Source organism: Salmo trutta, chromosome 15 (genome assembly GCF_901001165.1).
Source record: "Salmo trutta chromosome 15, fSalTru1.1, whole genome shotgun sequence".
Lineage (NCBI taxonomy): Eukaryota > Metazoa > Chordata > Actinopteri > Salmoniformes > Salmonidae > Salmo > Salmo trutta.
Window position 1 is genome coordinate 35,611,210 of NC_042971.1, and position 16,532 is coordinate 35,627,741.

Here is a 16,532-nt window from a genome sequence, read left to right on the forward strand (position 1 = left end):
ACTAAGTAGAGAAGACTTATTTCTCAAAAGTACTAGTGGTGTAAAAAGTACCTAATTGCCATACTTTTTTTTATTAAAGCTAACTTAATAGAAAATTACTCAAGTAAAAGTGGAAGTCAGCCACTGAAAAACTACTTGAGAAAGTCTAAAAGTATTTGGTTTTACATATACTTAAGTATAAAAAGTACAAATATTTTGAAATTCCTTATTTTTAATCAAACTAGAAGGCGACATTTTATTTAATTTACGGATAGCCAGGAGCACACTCCAACACACAAAGCATGTGTGTTTAGTGAGTCCACCAGATCAGTGGCAGTAGGGAGACCAGGGATGTTCTCTTAAGTGCATGAATTGGAACATTTTACTGTCCTGCAAAGCATTCAAAATGTAATGAATAGTTTTGGGTGTCAGGGAAAATGTTTAGAGTAAAAAGTACATTATTTTCTTCAGGAATGTAGTGAAGTAAAAGTAGTCAAAAATATGAATAGTTAAGTACAGATAGCACAACAAAAACTACTTAAGTAGAACTTTAGTCTTTTTACTTAAGTACTTTATAAACTAAATCATTTTCAGTGGTGTAGTAGCTTGTCCATGAATTAAATACAATTTATGAGTGGGTTCAAAAATGTAATTGTCTTGGTTTACATATTCAGAGGGATATCCCCAAAACATCAGATTTCTTACAATGCATTTACATTTGTCAGACGCTCTTATCCAGAGTGACATGCAATCAGTGCATTCATCTTAAAATAGCTACATCAATCTTTGTATGTACATTTTTCCTCAAATAAGTTAATCAGCAAAGTTAGTGCTAATAGTAAATTACAATAGAAACCCTCAACCACAGATGCCCTCAAACTACAGAACACTTATCCCGATGTCTATTAACTTACAAAAGGTGTAAATGGGACATGTGGGAAACAATGAGATGTTAGCAGTTTGAGGCAGCCTACTTCACACCATAGTGATGCACATCACCAGAGACATTGTTTAATGCTTGGGGCTAATAGAGGACAGAGACATTTCACACAGGGACATTAACAGTTGGTGTCATCCCTGAGAATGAGGGTCTTTAGAGGTGATGGTCCATCTAGTGTAGATGTTCATCCTTCTTGAGGGTGTCGACACACCTTGGCCCGACTGCGGAAGGAGACAATAGCAAGAACCATAGATACAAAAGACCGACGCTCTATTTTGCAGTCCTTCAAAACACCTTTCCTAGACAGAATGTCTCTGCATAATCTAATGCACATGGAACTCATGTTATGTAGGGGTCTCTCATAAGTCATATCTGTGAAGACAGCTCTCCCTTCTGGTTGGTTCAGGTTCTGACTCCGGGTAAGCTACAGGTGTACAACAGGTGGGCGGTTCATAGTCTAGTGGTTAAGCGCGTTGGGTTAATAACCGAATGGTCGCTGGTTCGAGCAGACTAGGTGAAACCGTCTGTGCCCTTGAGCAAGGCATTTAACGCTAATTGCTCCTGTAAGTCGCTCTGGATAAGGGCGTCTGCTAAATGTAAAAAGACTTACTGGTGCTTTTGACACACACCACTGATTACAATGCCAGCCGAGTTTCCCAGTTGGATAAATCATAATGCCAGAAAGTCTAGAAAACAAGCATGTACCACATTCTCAAATGTATTACTCCATTTAAACATTGTCTAAATATCAAACAGAAAATGGCCTAAAAACATTTCATTTTTGTGAAATTTAATTGAAAAACAATGGCAATAAAAAAAGGCTTCCAGTATTTCTTTGACAATTGCTCAACAATGGTTTTAAGCTTCAATGCTTTCAGACATTCAAAAATAAAATATGGTTCTCTCTACTGGTTAAATGCTGTGTCTTGGCTGCTTTACACTCGTGATCTACTCATAAAAAAAAAACGAATCTAATTGTCTTCTATTAACCTCTTGTGCAAGGCATTCAAAGCCGTGTGCCAAAATCATTTAATATTTTAACCCCCAATGAGAATAAAAATAAAACACTTTTGCATCTCCATAACCTAATATTGCGAGACGTGCATGTTTAAATTCACAAATTAGAATAAACAATTTCTTGCTTAGGTTTATATTATAACTATTACATTGATCTGTTGATTGGTCAAAACTATACAGCATGACCTAAGAAACAATGCACCCAAATCATTTCATTATTTTTAACTGTACATGCATCTCTGTAAACTATACAGTTCAACAGCTTCCTCTGCGGGGTTTTGGACAAACAACTCACATTGACTCAAGAGAAAGTGGCTCTTGGTTCATGTAAATGCTATCATCCTCCATCAATGTTCTCTCATTCAAGGGGTGTATTTTGGGGAATATAACGTAGGCACATGAATATAACGTAAGAGCATTCAAGGCCTCTAGTCCACACAGGCCTTCCATGTGTCTAGCCTATCCACTGTCCTTCACCAGGACTGAGGTGACCAGCACCTCCCTTCTTCAGTCTAGTAGCTGAACATCTGCTGTGTTGTGTTGGCCTGCTGTTGCTGTGCTGCCTGGGCTTGTCTAGCCTGCTCTGGGGTCTGGGTCTCAGAGTCCTGGGCGTCACCTGGAGCCCCCTCTGCCACAGGGGTGACCTGGACCCCCTCAGCCTGCGTGACAGGCCTCCAGGCCAGGGTGGGGGCCTCCAGGGGGTGGCCCATTGGGTTGACGAAGGTGGTAAGGTTGATAAAGTGGGCGACCGACTGTGGCCCAGTACTGGCACCACCAGGCCCCACCGTCTCGGTCGTGAGCTCGGCGGGCCGGTTGTGGAGCATGGCGGAGCCGCTGACCGTGTCGAAGGTGACAGTGAGGATGGAGCTGTCCAGGGTGAGGGGCCGGTGGTCGCTGGCTGTCAGGTGGCCCACGGCTACAGGCTGCAGGCTGGTGAACTGGGCAGGTGCATGGGTGGTGATGGGGGTCACTGTGATGTTGGTCAGCCCCACTGAGCTGTTGGGGGAGGAGGCGGAGGACACGTTGGGGTCCGCCAGCACCACCACCTACAACAACAGCACCATCCACACTGGGTCAGATCATACACTACTAACAGTATGATTGACTCACAATCTACAAACGATGTGGACAATATGGAAAACTTTAAAGCCAGGTGCAGTCAAAGACATGATTTTCCTGTTTTATATACAAAGTGTACAAAACATAAGGAAAACTGCTCTTCCCATGACACAGCTTTCACCTGGTCAGTATATGATCCCTTATTGATGGCACCTGTTTAATCCACTTCAAATCAGTGTAGATGAAGGGGAGGAGACAGGTTAAAGAAGGAATATTAAGCCTCGAGACAATTGAGACATGGATTGTGTGTGTGTGCCCTTCAGAGGGCGAATGGTTAAGACAAAAGATTTAAAGTGCCTTTGAACGGGATATGGTAGTAGGTGCCAGGCGCACTGGTTTGAGTGTGAAAAGAACTGAAACACGCCTGTGTTTTTCATGCTCAACAGTTCCCTGTGTGTGTGTGTGTGTATCAAGAATGGTCTACCAACCAAGACATCCAAGTCAACTGTGGGAAGCATCCCTGTGAAACACTTTCAACACCGTGTAGTCCATGCCCTGACAAATTGAGGCTGTTCTAAGGGCAAAAGGGGGTGCAACTCAATTAGGAGGGTGTTCCTAATGTTTTGTACTCTGCATTACAGTGATGTAAAGAATCCAGTATATAAATAAGCGGCCTGTATAACAGTAGTAGATATTAGAATGAGCAATTTGAAGAATACAGTATATAATTACACAGTGGGAAAAACTGCATAAAGGAAACGGGAAGTGTTTTCTGAAAGTATTCAGACCGCTTGACTTTCCACTTTATTAGGTTACATCCTTATTCTAATTATTCTTTTTTTAAATACCCTTCAAATCTACACACAAAACCCCATAATGACAAAGCAAAAACAATTTTTTGTAATTTATATAAAATATCACATTTACGTAACTATTCAGATCCTTTACTAAGTACTTTGTTGAAGCACTTTTGGCAGCAATTACAGCCTCGAGTCTACTTGGGTATGACACTACAAGCTTGCCACACCTGTATTTGGGCAGTTTCTCCCATTCTTCTCTGCAGATCCTCTCAAGCTCTCAGGTTGGATGGGAAGCATTTTCAGGTCTCTCCAGACATGTTCGATTGGGTTCAAGTCCAGGCTCTGGATGGGCCACTCAAGGACATTCAGAGACTTGTCCCGAAGCCACTCCTGCATTGTCTTGGCTGTGAGCTTTGTCCTGTTGGAAGGTGAACCTTCACCCCAGTCTGAGGTCCTGAGCACTCTGGAGCAGGTGTTCATCAAGGATCTCTGTACTTTGCTCCCGTTCATCTTTTTCGCGATCCTGACTAGTCTCCCAGTCCCTGCCGCTGAAAGACACCCCCACAGCATGATGCTGCCACCACCATGCTTCACCGTAGGGATGGTGCCAGGTTTCCTCCAGACGTGATGCTTGGCATTCAAGCCAAAGAGTTGAATCTTGGTTTCATCAGACCAGAGAATCTTGTTTCTCATGGTCAGAGTCCTTTAGGTGCCTTTTGGCAAACTCCAAGCGGGCTGCCCTGTGCCTTTTACTGAGGAGTATATAGAGCTCTGTCAGAGTGAACATCGGGTTCTTGGTCACCTCCCTGACCAAGGCCCTTCTCCCCCGATTGCGCAGTTTGGTCGGGCGGACAGATCTTGGTGGTTCCAAACTTCTTCCATTTAAGAATGGTGGAGGCCACTGTGTTCTTGGGGACCTTTAATGCTGCATTATCTTTTTGGTACCCTTCCCCAGATCTGTGCCTCGGAGCTCTGCGGACTTGGCTTGGTTTTTGCTCTGACATGCACTGTCAACTGTGGGACCTTATATAAAACAGGTGTGTGCCATTCCAAAATCATGTCCAATCAATTGAATTTACCACAGGTGGACTCCAAGTTGTAGAAACATCTCAAGGATGATCAAAATAAACAGGATTCACTGGAGCTCAATTTTGAGTCTCATAGCTATGGGTCTGAATACTTATTTAAATAAGGTAATTCTGGCTATTGTGTGTAGATTGCTTTTTTAAAATCCATTTTAGAATAAGGCTGTAACGTAACAAAATGTGGAAAAAGTCAAGGAGTCTGAACTTTCCAAAGGCACTGTATATGCATGGGACAGCAGCGTTGGCTGTGTGTGTGTGAGCGAGTGAATATGGGCGTATGCATGTGTTTGAGTGTATAGATAAGTACAGGAGTCTGCTTGTGTATGAGGTGTGTGTTCTTAAGAATGCAATTTTCTTATTGGAATTTGGCCTTTAGGTACCCTCTCTAATGCCAGAGGTCACCATAAAGTAGGTCTTACTGGTATCTATGCCCTTGAGCCATAAAAATCAGCCATGGGTGTTCTTAAGCGATTAAGATATTTCAAATGTATAGTCTATTCAACCCCAAGGTCTCAGCCTTGATTTAATGCTTTGGCACCGGGCACAGAAGGATGAAACAACAAACAGATAAGGCAAGAGTATTTAGGTCTGCCCTCCCATCTGTAGGGGGGAGAGATTTGCTGCGACCGGTTTGAGTTTGTCAAGAACTGCAACGCTGTTGGGTTCAAGCTAAACAGTTTCCCGTGTGTAACAACAATGGTCCTCCACCCAAAGGACATCCAGCCAACTTGACAACTGTGGGAAGCATTGGAGTCAACATAGGCCAGCATCCCTGTGGAATGCTTTAGACACCTTGTAGTCCATGCCCCAAAAAATGTAGGCTGTTCTGAGGACAAAAAGGGGTTGGAACTCAATATTAGGAAGGTGATCCTAATGTTTTGTACACTAAATGTTTTTCCACACAAAGTTGGAATAATACTGTAAAAATGATAAATCCCTTTTAGCGTAAGAGCTGTTTGAAAAGACCGCCTGAAATATCACCATGCCCTTCCATGTGGGACATCACCATGCCCTTCCATGTGGGACATCACCATGCCCTTCCATGTGGGACATCACCATGCCCTTCCATGTGGGACATCACCATGCCCTTCCATGGGGGACATCACCATGCCCTTCCATGGGGGACATCACCATGCCCTTCCATGTGGGACATCACCATGCCCTTCCATGTGGGACATCACCATGCCCTTCCATGGGGTAAATTAGTTAATAGACCAATAAGAGAGTTCCAAACCTCTCTGCCAATAACAGTACATTTTAGGTTTTCCTCTCTAGTCAAACCACTCCCAGACAGTCCTAGCAAAATTGCTTTAGAAATTGCTCTTTGCTAAGAAGCCATTTCACTTAACATTTTAATTTAAAATAATAAGGTACTTAATTGTTACCCAGAAATGATTTGATATTGAGATAAAAACAGCTGCATTGGACCTTTAAAAACCCCACTTATCCACAGCATTAATCAAGACATTTATAATGGACCGATGGACCCAATTGCAATAAATAGAATCTCTAACCTAATATAATTGCTAACATAGATGAACTGACAAATACATGACCCACCCACCTGCTGTATACTCTGCACAGCAGAGCTGGTCTCATCTCCCACTATGGTGGTGGTGTACTGTACTCCTTTGCCTGTGAAGTCAGCGTACTCATCAGAGTCTGACAGCTCCGGCTCCTCCAGCTGTTTCTGCTTCTTCCTGGGCGGCCGTGGGGTCCGCTGGGGCCTCTCCCCAGAAAGAGCCTCCTTCTCCAGGGTTAGAGTGGGCTGTGAGGGTGGTATGAGAACCAAGAGTATTAAAATTAGTTCCATCTCTGCATATACTGTACTTAACTCACCACCATAGGCGTTGTATGGCACTTCCTACCTGCACAATGCTGATGCTTGACTCATCAATTGTTGAGTCTTCTTGGAGCTCGTCAAACTCATCTATTCTCACAGTGACCACCTGGGGTAGGAGGAGAGAGCACAAGTTTAAATAAAGCTGAGACTTCACTATCAATGAGAGGTGGGATAGGAAATTATGTTTAAAATAGAGCTGACACTAAGAATTCCATTCAAGATGTGGTAGATCTCATGCATATACTGTCCCAGCTCACCTCGGGGTGTCTACACGGTTTAACCCCTACTGTCCCAGCTCACCTCGGGGTGTCTACACGGTTTAACCCCTACTGTCCCAGCTCACCTCGGGGTGTCTACACGGTTTAACCCCTACTGTCCCAGCTCACCTCGGGGTGTCTACACGGTTTAACCCCTACTGTCCCAGCTCACCTCGGGGTGTCTACACGGTTTAACCCCTACTGTCCCAGCTCACCTCGGGGTGTCTACACGGTTTAACCCCTACTGTCCCAGCTCACCTCGGGGTGTCTATACGGTTTAACCCCTACTGTCCCAGCTCACCTCGGGGTGTTTGCGCCTCATGTGGCGGTTCATGGAGGCTCGGGTGGACACCTTGGTGCCACACATGTGACAGCTCTGGGCCTCCACCTTCTCATGGGTCAGCTGCACATGCTTCTGGAGCATGTATTCTGTCACATACTTCTTATCACACACCGCACACGACCACGTCTTCCCCACTGGGGAGCGAGACAAGAGAGAAATCTAATAACAGTTCTCAAACAGAAGGTATTGATGGAGTTGTCCAAACCGAAAACACACAATCGGAAACGATGAGTATTCATCCAGGAACTTGCCTGTGTGAATGAGCTTGTGTGTCTCCATGGTGTTCCTCTCACTGAAGGTCTTCCCACACAACTCACACATGAAGTCCTTTATTCCTGCAGGAGTAGAAACGGTACATCTGTCAGTGTAAGCCTTAACCAAATAAGCCCTTTGTACCTTACATGCTTCATTAGCTTTGTTGTATCTGTAAGATATGACAAATGTTCAGCCATGCATGTTAGCTTACAATGCCCAACCCATGTTTAGAAATGACAGTGGCGTTTTTTCCGCCACTGCCTCTGGGTTGTTTTGAATAGTTGTTGCTGGGCCCATCTTACCCGTGTGTCTCTTGTAGTGTTTCAGCATGTTGACCTTCTGGGCAAACTTGCGGTTGCACTCCTTACACTCGTACTCTTTGATGCCCTTATGCAGCTTCATATGGTGCCTCAGCGCATGCTTGGTCTTCATCCCTGCAGAAAACACATTGGCTTAAGTTTTTCCATCTTAGCCCTTGTGGATGATTTTACCAAAAAAGTACATGCATACTTTGATCAGAACATTTCTCCAATTCATAGAGCCACATATTTCTTGCTATTACCATTCACGGTAAGTGCTTGGTAAAGGCAAAAACAGCAGTTGGAAAAGCCACCACCAATGTAGGTCAATTTGGTCTCAATTTCTAGTCTATTATGCAAAAGCCTGTACCCCTAACTATTTGACAAAGACAGTTGTCATGGTGACAGCCTCACCTTTCCCACACTCAGCACATAGGAAGTCTCTGACGTTGTCATGGACCCTCAGGTGTTCCTTTAGCATGTCCTTCCTGGCAAACGACTTCCCACACTGGTCACATCCGTGGCTCTTCACCCCTGGGAGAACCACATTACAGAGACAGCAATAAAAAATAAAAAAGTTGAATAAGCCCATAAAATCAGATATTCATCATGCCTTCAAGACAAATATTGGGTGGCTATCATAGTGCCAAAATATGTGATTCATGTGTGTTGAAGAACAAAATGTAATGTGGTCCAGTATCCAGAAAGTATCTTGTTAGAGATGAAGGGTGCGGTTCATACCTGTGTGAATGACCTTGTGTCTCTCCAGGTTGCCGATGCTGTTGAAGATTCGGCCACACATTTCACAGGGGTGGATGTACCTTTGGAGCAAAATGAAAAGAGTAACAGACAGGGTTATTGTCTGGGTGCAAGTAACGAGCCAAGAAGGAGTGTACAACAGCCTGTTTAATGTCCTATATCTCTGTGTCCTGGTCCTCGTCTCTCCACCTGTCCCATGTCCCTGTCCCTCATATGTCCCTGTCCCTCATACCTCTGCACTGCAGGGTCTGGGAGCTGTTCTCTGTGAATGACCAGGTGGGCGTTGTAGGTGGCTTTCAGAGCGAAGCGCCGGTTACAGATGATGCAGCCATAACCCCTCTCTTTGTGCAGGTCCATAATGTGCTTCAGGTAGTCTCTGCCCTTGAAGAACGTCACCTAAAACACAAAGACAGTAGATTCGAACAGAGGCCATGGAGAGTGCTTGTTTAACCACCACCGTGGTGCGAGTGTGTTTGCGTGACAGAATGTGTCGGGATACGGACATGCGTGAGAGGTGTGTGACTGACCTGACACTTCTTGCAGCTGTACTTGTGGGTCTCTTGTCCGTAGTCTTCATCCTCCTCATCAGTGTCGTCGCTGCTGTCCACTGAGATGCCAATCTTCCTGATGAACTCCTCCCTCTCCTGCTCATCCATCAGGGCTATGTCCTGGAGTACACACACAGGAAGTTGAGCAATGACACCACTATGGACCTAGTGTCAATCTCTTTATTTCTCTTTCATGTTTGAGTGTGAATGAAATGTGTGGCTATGTACGAGTTCAAAAGAAGCATGAACTAAACGTTTGATTGCAACATCCACATAATCTCTCTCACCTTAAAGTGCACGTGAATATGGTCCCTCAGGACGTCCACCCTGAAGAACTTGCGTCCGCAGATCTCACAGGTGTACTTCTTATCCCCGTGAGTCAGCAGATGCTTGTTCATGTTGCTCCTGCAGGAAAACACCTGGACACACACAGTCAGGGTAAATATCTTCTTTCAAGGCTTCTTTTTATTTTGACTCATTTGATCCAATGCCAAAATAAGTATATTTTCAGGTATCCGCGTCACAGCACCTTGCCACAGATAGGACATGCTGAAGGCTCCTTTCTGTATTTGGTCCCTTCCTCCCCATTGGCCTCCAGCTCTTCCCTCTTCAGGTGCTTTGGGTTTGCTGAGACATACAATAACAGTACAGCTGAGCTCAGAGAAGGCTGATTGATGCTTTGGGATAGAACACATTTCAGGATCATGAGCCATGCACTTGTAAAAGTTGCAAGCTCTGCTGATATAAACTAATCAAGTACATCATACTCCAACATACTTCAAACTTAGAGACCCAGTGGGCAAAAAAAATATGAATCAACGTTATTTCCACATCATGGAAACATCATCACATACAAAAATGTATGTGATGACATTGAATCAATGTGGGAAAACTGATTGGATTTGTAAAAAGTCATCAAAATAAGGGCATTTCATATTTTTTTCACCTAACTTTTAACCTTAATCCAATGACATGGTGAAATGTTTTGTTTATCTCATGGTGAATTCACATTAGTTGTCAACAACCACATTTAAAGCAAAACTAGACGAACTGACGTCTGTGCCCAGCGGGGAGTATCACCAAAATAGTCATCAATAAAGATGGATCATGTCCCCCTGGTCCCTCTGCCAGTACTGACCCACAGTATGTCTCTTCTGGTGGTCCTGCATGACGTCCTTGCGGTAGAACATCTTGCTGCAGATCTCACAGGCGTACAGCTTCTCTCCGTGCTTCTTCTTGTGCTTAGACAGGTTACTGTTGGTGGAGAAGAACCTCGAGCAGATCTCACACTGGAACGTCTTGTCATCTGCCACCACAGGACCAAGAACAAACAATCTGACTCCTCATTCAATGAAATAAATAATGGATAGGATACTGTGTCAAAGTCATCGATAGGACAACGAAACCATACAGTACAACAAGCGATACAACAGTAAAGTAACATACAGAAGTATATGAAAGATGGATAAAGATAGCGGACACCCAAACAAAACGGTCTGCAACTAAATGATGTTTTCTAATTCATGCTGCACTTACCCGTTCTACAGTTGTGGAACTCTAATGCGTTCTCCAGACGGAAGGCTTTGTCGCATGTGTTACATTTGTACCTGTACTCCACATCGGGCTGAGGGAGCGATGGGGACACACAATGTACACTGAATCAAGGAGCTAGCCAGTGTAACACAGTGACTATCCTGGGCAAAAGCTGGAAAGGCCAAAATGTTGGCCAGTGATCTAGGTGCGCCTACCTCGTTTTTGCTGTGCTTGTATGAGATGTGCTGCTTCAAGCTCTCCTTGCGGCTGAACATCTTGTCACATTCATCACATTTAAAGAGCTTATCACCTAAAGAGAGCACAGACAAATAAAACATACGCACTTGTGCGTGTCTGTATGATATGATTAGTAAACACCGTGATCTCCACATACACCGCTCTTCAGAGAGAAGAGATGGAATTAGTCTTACTGAATTGTTCCTGCCACAAAAAAAGGGGACAAGAAACAGAGGGGGGGGGGGAGCATTACCGTGGGAGCGGATGTGCCTGTTGAGGTTGCTGCTGTTCTGGAAGACCTTGTTACAGAGGGTGCACTTGTACAGCCTCTTATGGTCTCCTCCCTGCCTCAGGAACCTCTTCCTCGACCCAGGCCTGAGGAAGAGGGAACAAGGACAAGAGAGAGGGGAGGGAGTAAGAGAGGAAAGGGACAGGACAGAGTAGAGAGAGTGAGAGCATGCCTGGTATCTTTCCAAGTCTATGGAAGAACTGATTGATTGATGTTGATTGTACTTCAAAAGGAAATATGTGTACTGTAAATAAAACATGCAATTGAAAGGTGAACTGTAGTTGAAGGATAGCAATGGAAAATGATGACTCTACTAAGAGGCATTTATTTTGGCTCAGTCAGTCATAACATAGTGGAGAGGGTGTTGATCCTTACATCCCAGCTGAGAGCAGAGTGCGGGTCACCCTAGGCATGGTGACAGCCACCCCGTCAGGGCCGATCTCCAGGTCATTGCCATCCAGCATGGCCTCTCCTCCGTCTGCAGGGACCGTGTTGAGGGCTTTCTCTGCTGGCTCCAAACAGGCTGCAACTAGAAGCAGGAAGGTATGAATAAAAATCACATTTGAGGAGAGAATGTGGTGGAAACAGAACAGTGCATGTGATGGGGTAGTCAATAATGTAACAACAAACAAAGAAAAATGCATGAAATGAAATGTATACATTCACTACTGTAAGTCGCTCTGGATAAGAGCGTCTGCTAAATGACTCAAATGTAAATGTAAACATAAGAGGAGGAATCTGTCTCACTTTTCTTCTTTGCTGCTATAGTTGCAGTGCTAGGTTTCCGTCCTCCTTTGGCCCTCTTCCCCGGCCTGCCCAGCCTTCTTTTGGGAGCTGGCAGAGGAGGAGCAGGGATGGGCTCAGCACTGGGGCCGTCGTCAGGGGTTACCAGTTGTGCTTCCTCCTGCTGCTGGGACTGGTCGTCAGGGGGCGGGGCTACATCTTTCACTTCCTGCAGGTGGCTCAGCAGGTGGTCTGGGAAGACGACAGGTGGAAGGATGGGGAAATTGAGCTTTTCATGTAAATACAGAAGAACACCTCGTCCTCTTCACTACTGTCCTGATTAATACGAGCAATTCAGCCGCCTGTCTTCAGCCAGCTCTGAAGCCCTCAACCATCATGCCTACCTTCTATGTAATGCAAGTGCTAGTGTTCATGAGGAGGAACTTTGTTTCCTGGCTCCAGCAGCAGTGCTGCTACTCCAGTTTCAACTGTTCTGCCTGTGGCCTATGGAACCCTGACCTGTTCACCGGACGTGCTACCGGTCCCAGACCTGCTGTTTTCAACTCTCTAGAGACAGCAGGAGCGGTAGAGATACTCTGAATGATCGGCAATGAAAAGCCAACTGACATTTACTCCTGAGATGCTGACCTGTTGCCCCCTCTACAACCACTGTGATTATTGTTATTTGACCCTGCTGGTCATCTATGAACATTTGAACATCTTGGCCATGTTCTGTTATAATCTCCACCCGGCACAGCCAGAAGAGGACTGGCCACCCCTCATAGCCTGGTTCCTCTCTAGGTTTCTTCATAGGTTCCGGCCTTTATAGGGAGTTTTTCCTAGCCACCGTGCTTCTACACCTGCATTGCTTGCTGTTTGGGGTTTTAGGATGGGTTTCTGTACAGCACTTTTTGACATCAGCTGATGTAAGAAGGGCTTTATAAATAAATTGGATTGATTGATTGTAACAGTATGAAACCATCTACTTCTCCTTCCCTGTCTTTCTATGGTTAGTCTTGGTGGTGTGGAGGTCACTCACCAGTCAGGAGCTCTGGCTCCATAAACACAGCCCTTGCCTACTGGACACAAAGCATGGTTTGGGTCAACCCAGCAAGATAGGGCATGTAGGGCCGTGTGGTGGTCTCTCTAAAATATACTTACTGTCCACTATAGCTGAAGGAAACCCTGTGGCCGTTGTGCATTTCTGAAATGTATTCTGATCATATCATTCAAATGAATGATATGGGTAGTTATTCCTCAAATGTTAAGGGGCTGAATAATATCTGGCTGAACTGTTACTGTAACAGAAAGGGATCATCACTTGTTGACAGCAGAGGTCTTTCATCTAACAGTGGTTTCATGAGAAGGTGTTGATGTACACCCAGAAGGTATTTGTGGCATCTCTGGGAGTGAGCTCACCTGCATCATTCTCTCCAACCACTAGGGCCTGTGACACTCCAGCTTTACTCAAAGCCCCCTCTGGCATGGTAGAGGTAGTATCCACAACTGAGAGATAAGGGAGGAACAAAAGCAGGACAACACAGTCACATATTTCATACTGATTATGCGCTTAGCAATAGAACCCTTAGTTGATCTGCGTTAACAGCAGGGTTCAAGCTACAGTGCACCAGTTTGTATCTCAGGGGACAATAATGCTGAATCCAGTCTCCCAGTGGGGCTCCATACCTGCTGGAGGTGGATGGACTGGGGACTTCAGCATGGGCCTCTCCATCTTCTTGGCATAGAAGGCCCCATACCAAACCCTCAGCTCAGACCCTGGCAGCACATCCTGGGGAAATGACAGAGGGTTACCTTATGAAAGAGTAGGGAACCATCGGTCTCTCCTGGAAGAGATCTCTCTCCCATTTGTTCACCACCTAGTATGTAGTGATGTATTGGCCATGGACACTAAATAGTATGCTAGTGTGGATATCGGGACATATCCAATAAAGAATGACCAAAACTGTTCTCAGTTGCTTTGTTTGGGGGAGTTGGAATATGATACCTGGGAGGTGTTGAAGTAGACCTCATCGTCCTGCTGGTAAGCGGTCAGGTTCTGGTGCTGATAGTCAGTGGCGGGCCGAACCAGCATCATCCAATTACAGTCATCCTCATTGGCTGAGTCAAAACAGACTACCAGGCCATCTCTCTGGAAGATCTGCCCAGGTCACAAACAAAACCAAAGAACACAGAGTGGGATATTAACACCATCGCAAAGAACACAAACATCTTTCTCCATAATAACAGCAGTCTAAGTTGAGAACGCACCTTCAGAGGGAACAGGCCTTCTTTGTCCAGGTGGGATATTCTCCTAGCCTCGAAGGGACCAAACCTGGTCCTCTTGACCAGACGTTGGAGGACAAACACTCCCTCCTTCCCATCTGGAACCTGTCTGATCTCCAGACTCTCCGGCAGAGAGGACCTGACCCATGACAAACAATACAACATCTATCAATACATAGCCTCCTCCACTTCTGTTCCTCCAATATCAGGCCCAAGATTTGCTGCTTTAAATACACAATTTGTAAGATTACCAGCTAAACTGGAACCCCACTCAACACCGGTGTAAGTAACCCTCTCACTGGGTAGCTTGCGCGGTGGACTTCTACTCACCGTGCTCTGCTGAGAACGAATGAGTCCTGTACAGTCACCACTGGACCCAGCTCTGGACACTCAGAGTCATGATACTGCCCACAGTCATCACACCCTGACGGGTACCATCAAAAAGTCACATATCAGATACCACATACTCTGATGTCCAAATAGGCACAGGCATGCAACGTGAAATACACACACATGCTCGTGTAGTGCTAGATACACACCACACGCACTCATGGACACACACATAGGGAGAGAGATACAATAGTAAATAAATGTGCACTATGCCTATATGTACATAGCTACCTCAATTACCTTGTACCCCTGTACATTGAGTGGTACTGGTACTCCCTGTATATAGCCATGATATTTTTAAACTTATTGTTATCACTGTTTACTTATTCCTCTGTCACTATTTCAATATTACATTTTTTTAAATCTTTATATTGCATTGTTGGACAAGAACCTGCAAGTTAGTCTATACCTGTTGTTTACGATGCGTGTGACAAAATCTGATGCCATTTCAAGGGTATTGAAGTTTTCAGTATACTCACAGATAAACTCATCTGGTTGCTCCGTCATCGTGACAATCTGCACATTCAAGAAAGGGATGTTGTTACAAATCTTCGTAACGTGTGTAATTGTGTATGATTTGCTTTATCTAAATCATAACGTTTAAAGGGGATATCAGCAGTTGATGCATCCATTTCTGGACTTTTACATTAATAATGTATACGCATTGATTCCTGAAGGCTATAACTTTAGTTCAGTGCACGTGTCAAACTCATTCCACGGAGGGCCGAGTGTCTGCGAAGGTTTCGATCCTTCCTTGGACTTGATTGATGAATTAATGTCCCTGATTAGAAAGGAACTCCCCTCACCTGGTTGTCTTGGTCTTAATTGAAAGGAAAAACCTGAACCCCAGACACGACGCCCTCCGTGGAATGAGTTTGACTTCCCTGGTTTAGCGTAACTTTCCATCAGAACCCTAAATATAAAAGTTTGTTTTACTCCAATGTTTGTAAACAGTGTAAATGTTGGGCATAAACAACACTGTATAGCCTCAATATATGCTTAATACTACTATTTTGATACATTGGATGGTCAGGCCTTGCATTAATAGCTCAATGAAATTCAGAGTGGCTACATTTCTCCAGGCCCATCCCTCAGATTTTTACGAATAGAGGTGGAGTTGCCGCTTTATTTACAAGCTACATTATTACTTAGAGATTATTACTTCATGATCATAGACAATGTATTTCTGTTGCCACTGGTGGTTGTAACGTAAATACATTTAAAAAATGCCAAATGGGTTCGTCAAATTAATGAATACTGAAGAATGTGTGCAATCCTCTGAAGCAGTTCAAAATAGTGGCAAATGTGAGGCCTACACTTCTTGACTAATGTGGATAACTCAACCTGGAGCTATATTCTGGTCAAAAACAGCGGTGTGGTAAATGTATGGGGACCTCAATAAAGCAAAGGCCATTCTTCTCCAGTATGCAAAATTACACTGTGCATTCCACGCTAATCACAATACAGCAGTGGAGTAGCTACATATTAATAAAGACGATCCAGTAAAGAACGGGATCCAGGATTTTAACAGATTCCAAACTCTAGCCGGGTTTTAACTCCGATCTCAGCCTACTCCGTCTTCTGCAGTCATGCAAATGTAACAAAGAACAATCGGCATGGCGGATGGAATGGAGACGCAAACTCCATCTGGAGCCAGTTAATTTCAATGTCAGAACGGCGTTATACTGGACTCTCCGCGAGATTCCGTGTGCACCTCGCAAACTAAAAATATATATTTCTGCACGATGGCACAATTATTGTTTGTTCAAACTGCAGAAGTTAGAAATAAACATGTTACCTGTTTTCCAAACGACTACACATTTATTGAATCCTGACTCCGGGTTGCAATCCGCTCCAAGAAACCGCGCAGGACCGGAAATGCAGTGAAGTGCA

General features: G+C 44.5%; 1 protein-coding gene across 1 annotated transcript; it reads right to left on the reverse strand.

Annotated features, from left to right (window-relative positions):
* Positions 1–524: 524 nt before the first annotated feature.
* LOC115148886 (PR domain zinc finger protein 15) lies at positions 525–16,506 on the reverse strand. The gene is made up of 25 exons (XM_029691179.1): positions 16,438–16,506; positions 15,119–15,155; positions 14,580–14,673; positions 14,235–14,388; positions 13,972–14,124; positions 13,653–13,755; positions 13,386–13,472; positions 11,991–12,218; positions 11,619–11,772; positions 11,208–11,329; positions 10,933–11,027; positions 10,721–10,808; positions 10,323–10,490; positions 9,714–9,811; positions 9,472–9,603; positions 9,164–9,304; positions 8,869–9,032; positions 8,619–8,698; positions 8,292–8,411; positions 7,881–8,012; positions 7,575–7,658; positions 7,282–7,457; positions 6,749–6,829; positions 6,445–6,648; positions 525–2,982 (listed from the first exon to the last, which is right to left on the reverse strand). The coding sequence occupies exons 2-25, from the start codon at positions 15,144–15,146 to the stop codon at positions 2,449–2,451; spliced, it is 3,420 nt and encodes a 1,139-aa protein (XP_029547039.1). The 5' UTR covers positions 15,147–15,155; positions 16,438–16,506; the 3' UTR covers positions 525–2,448.
* Between the last annotated feature and the right edge of the window lie 26 nt (positions 16,507–16,532).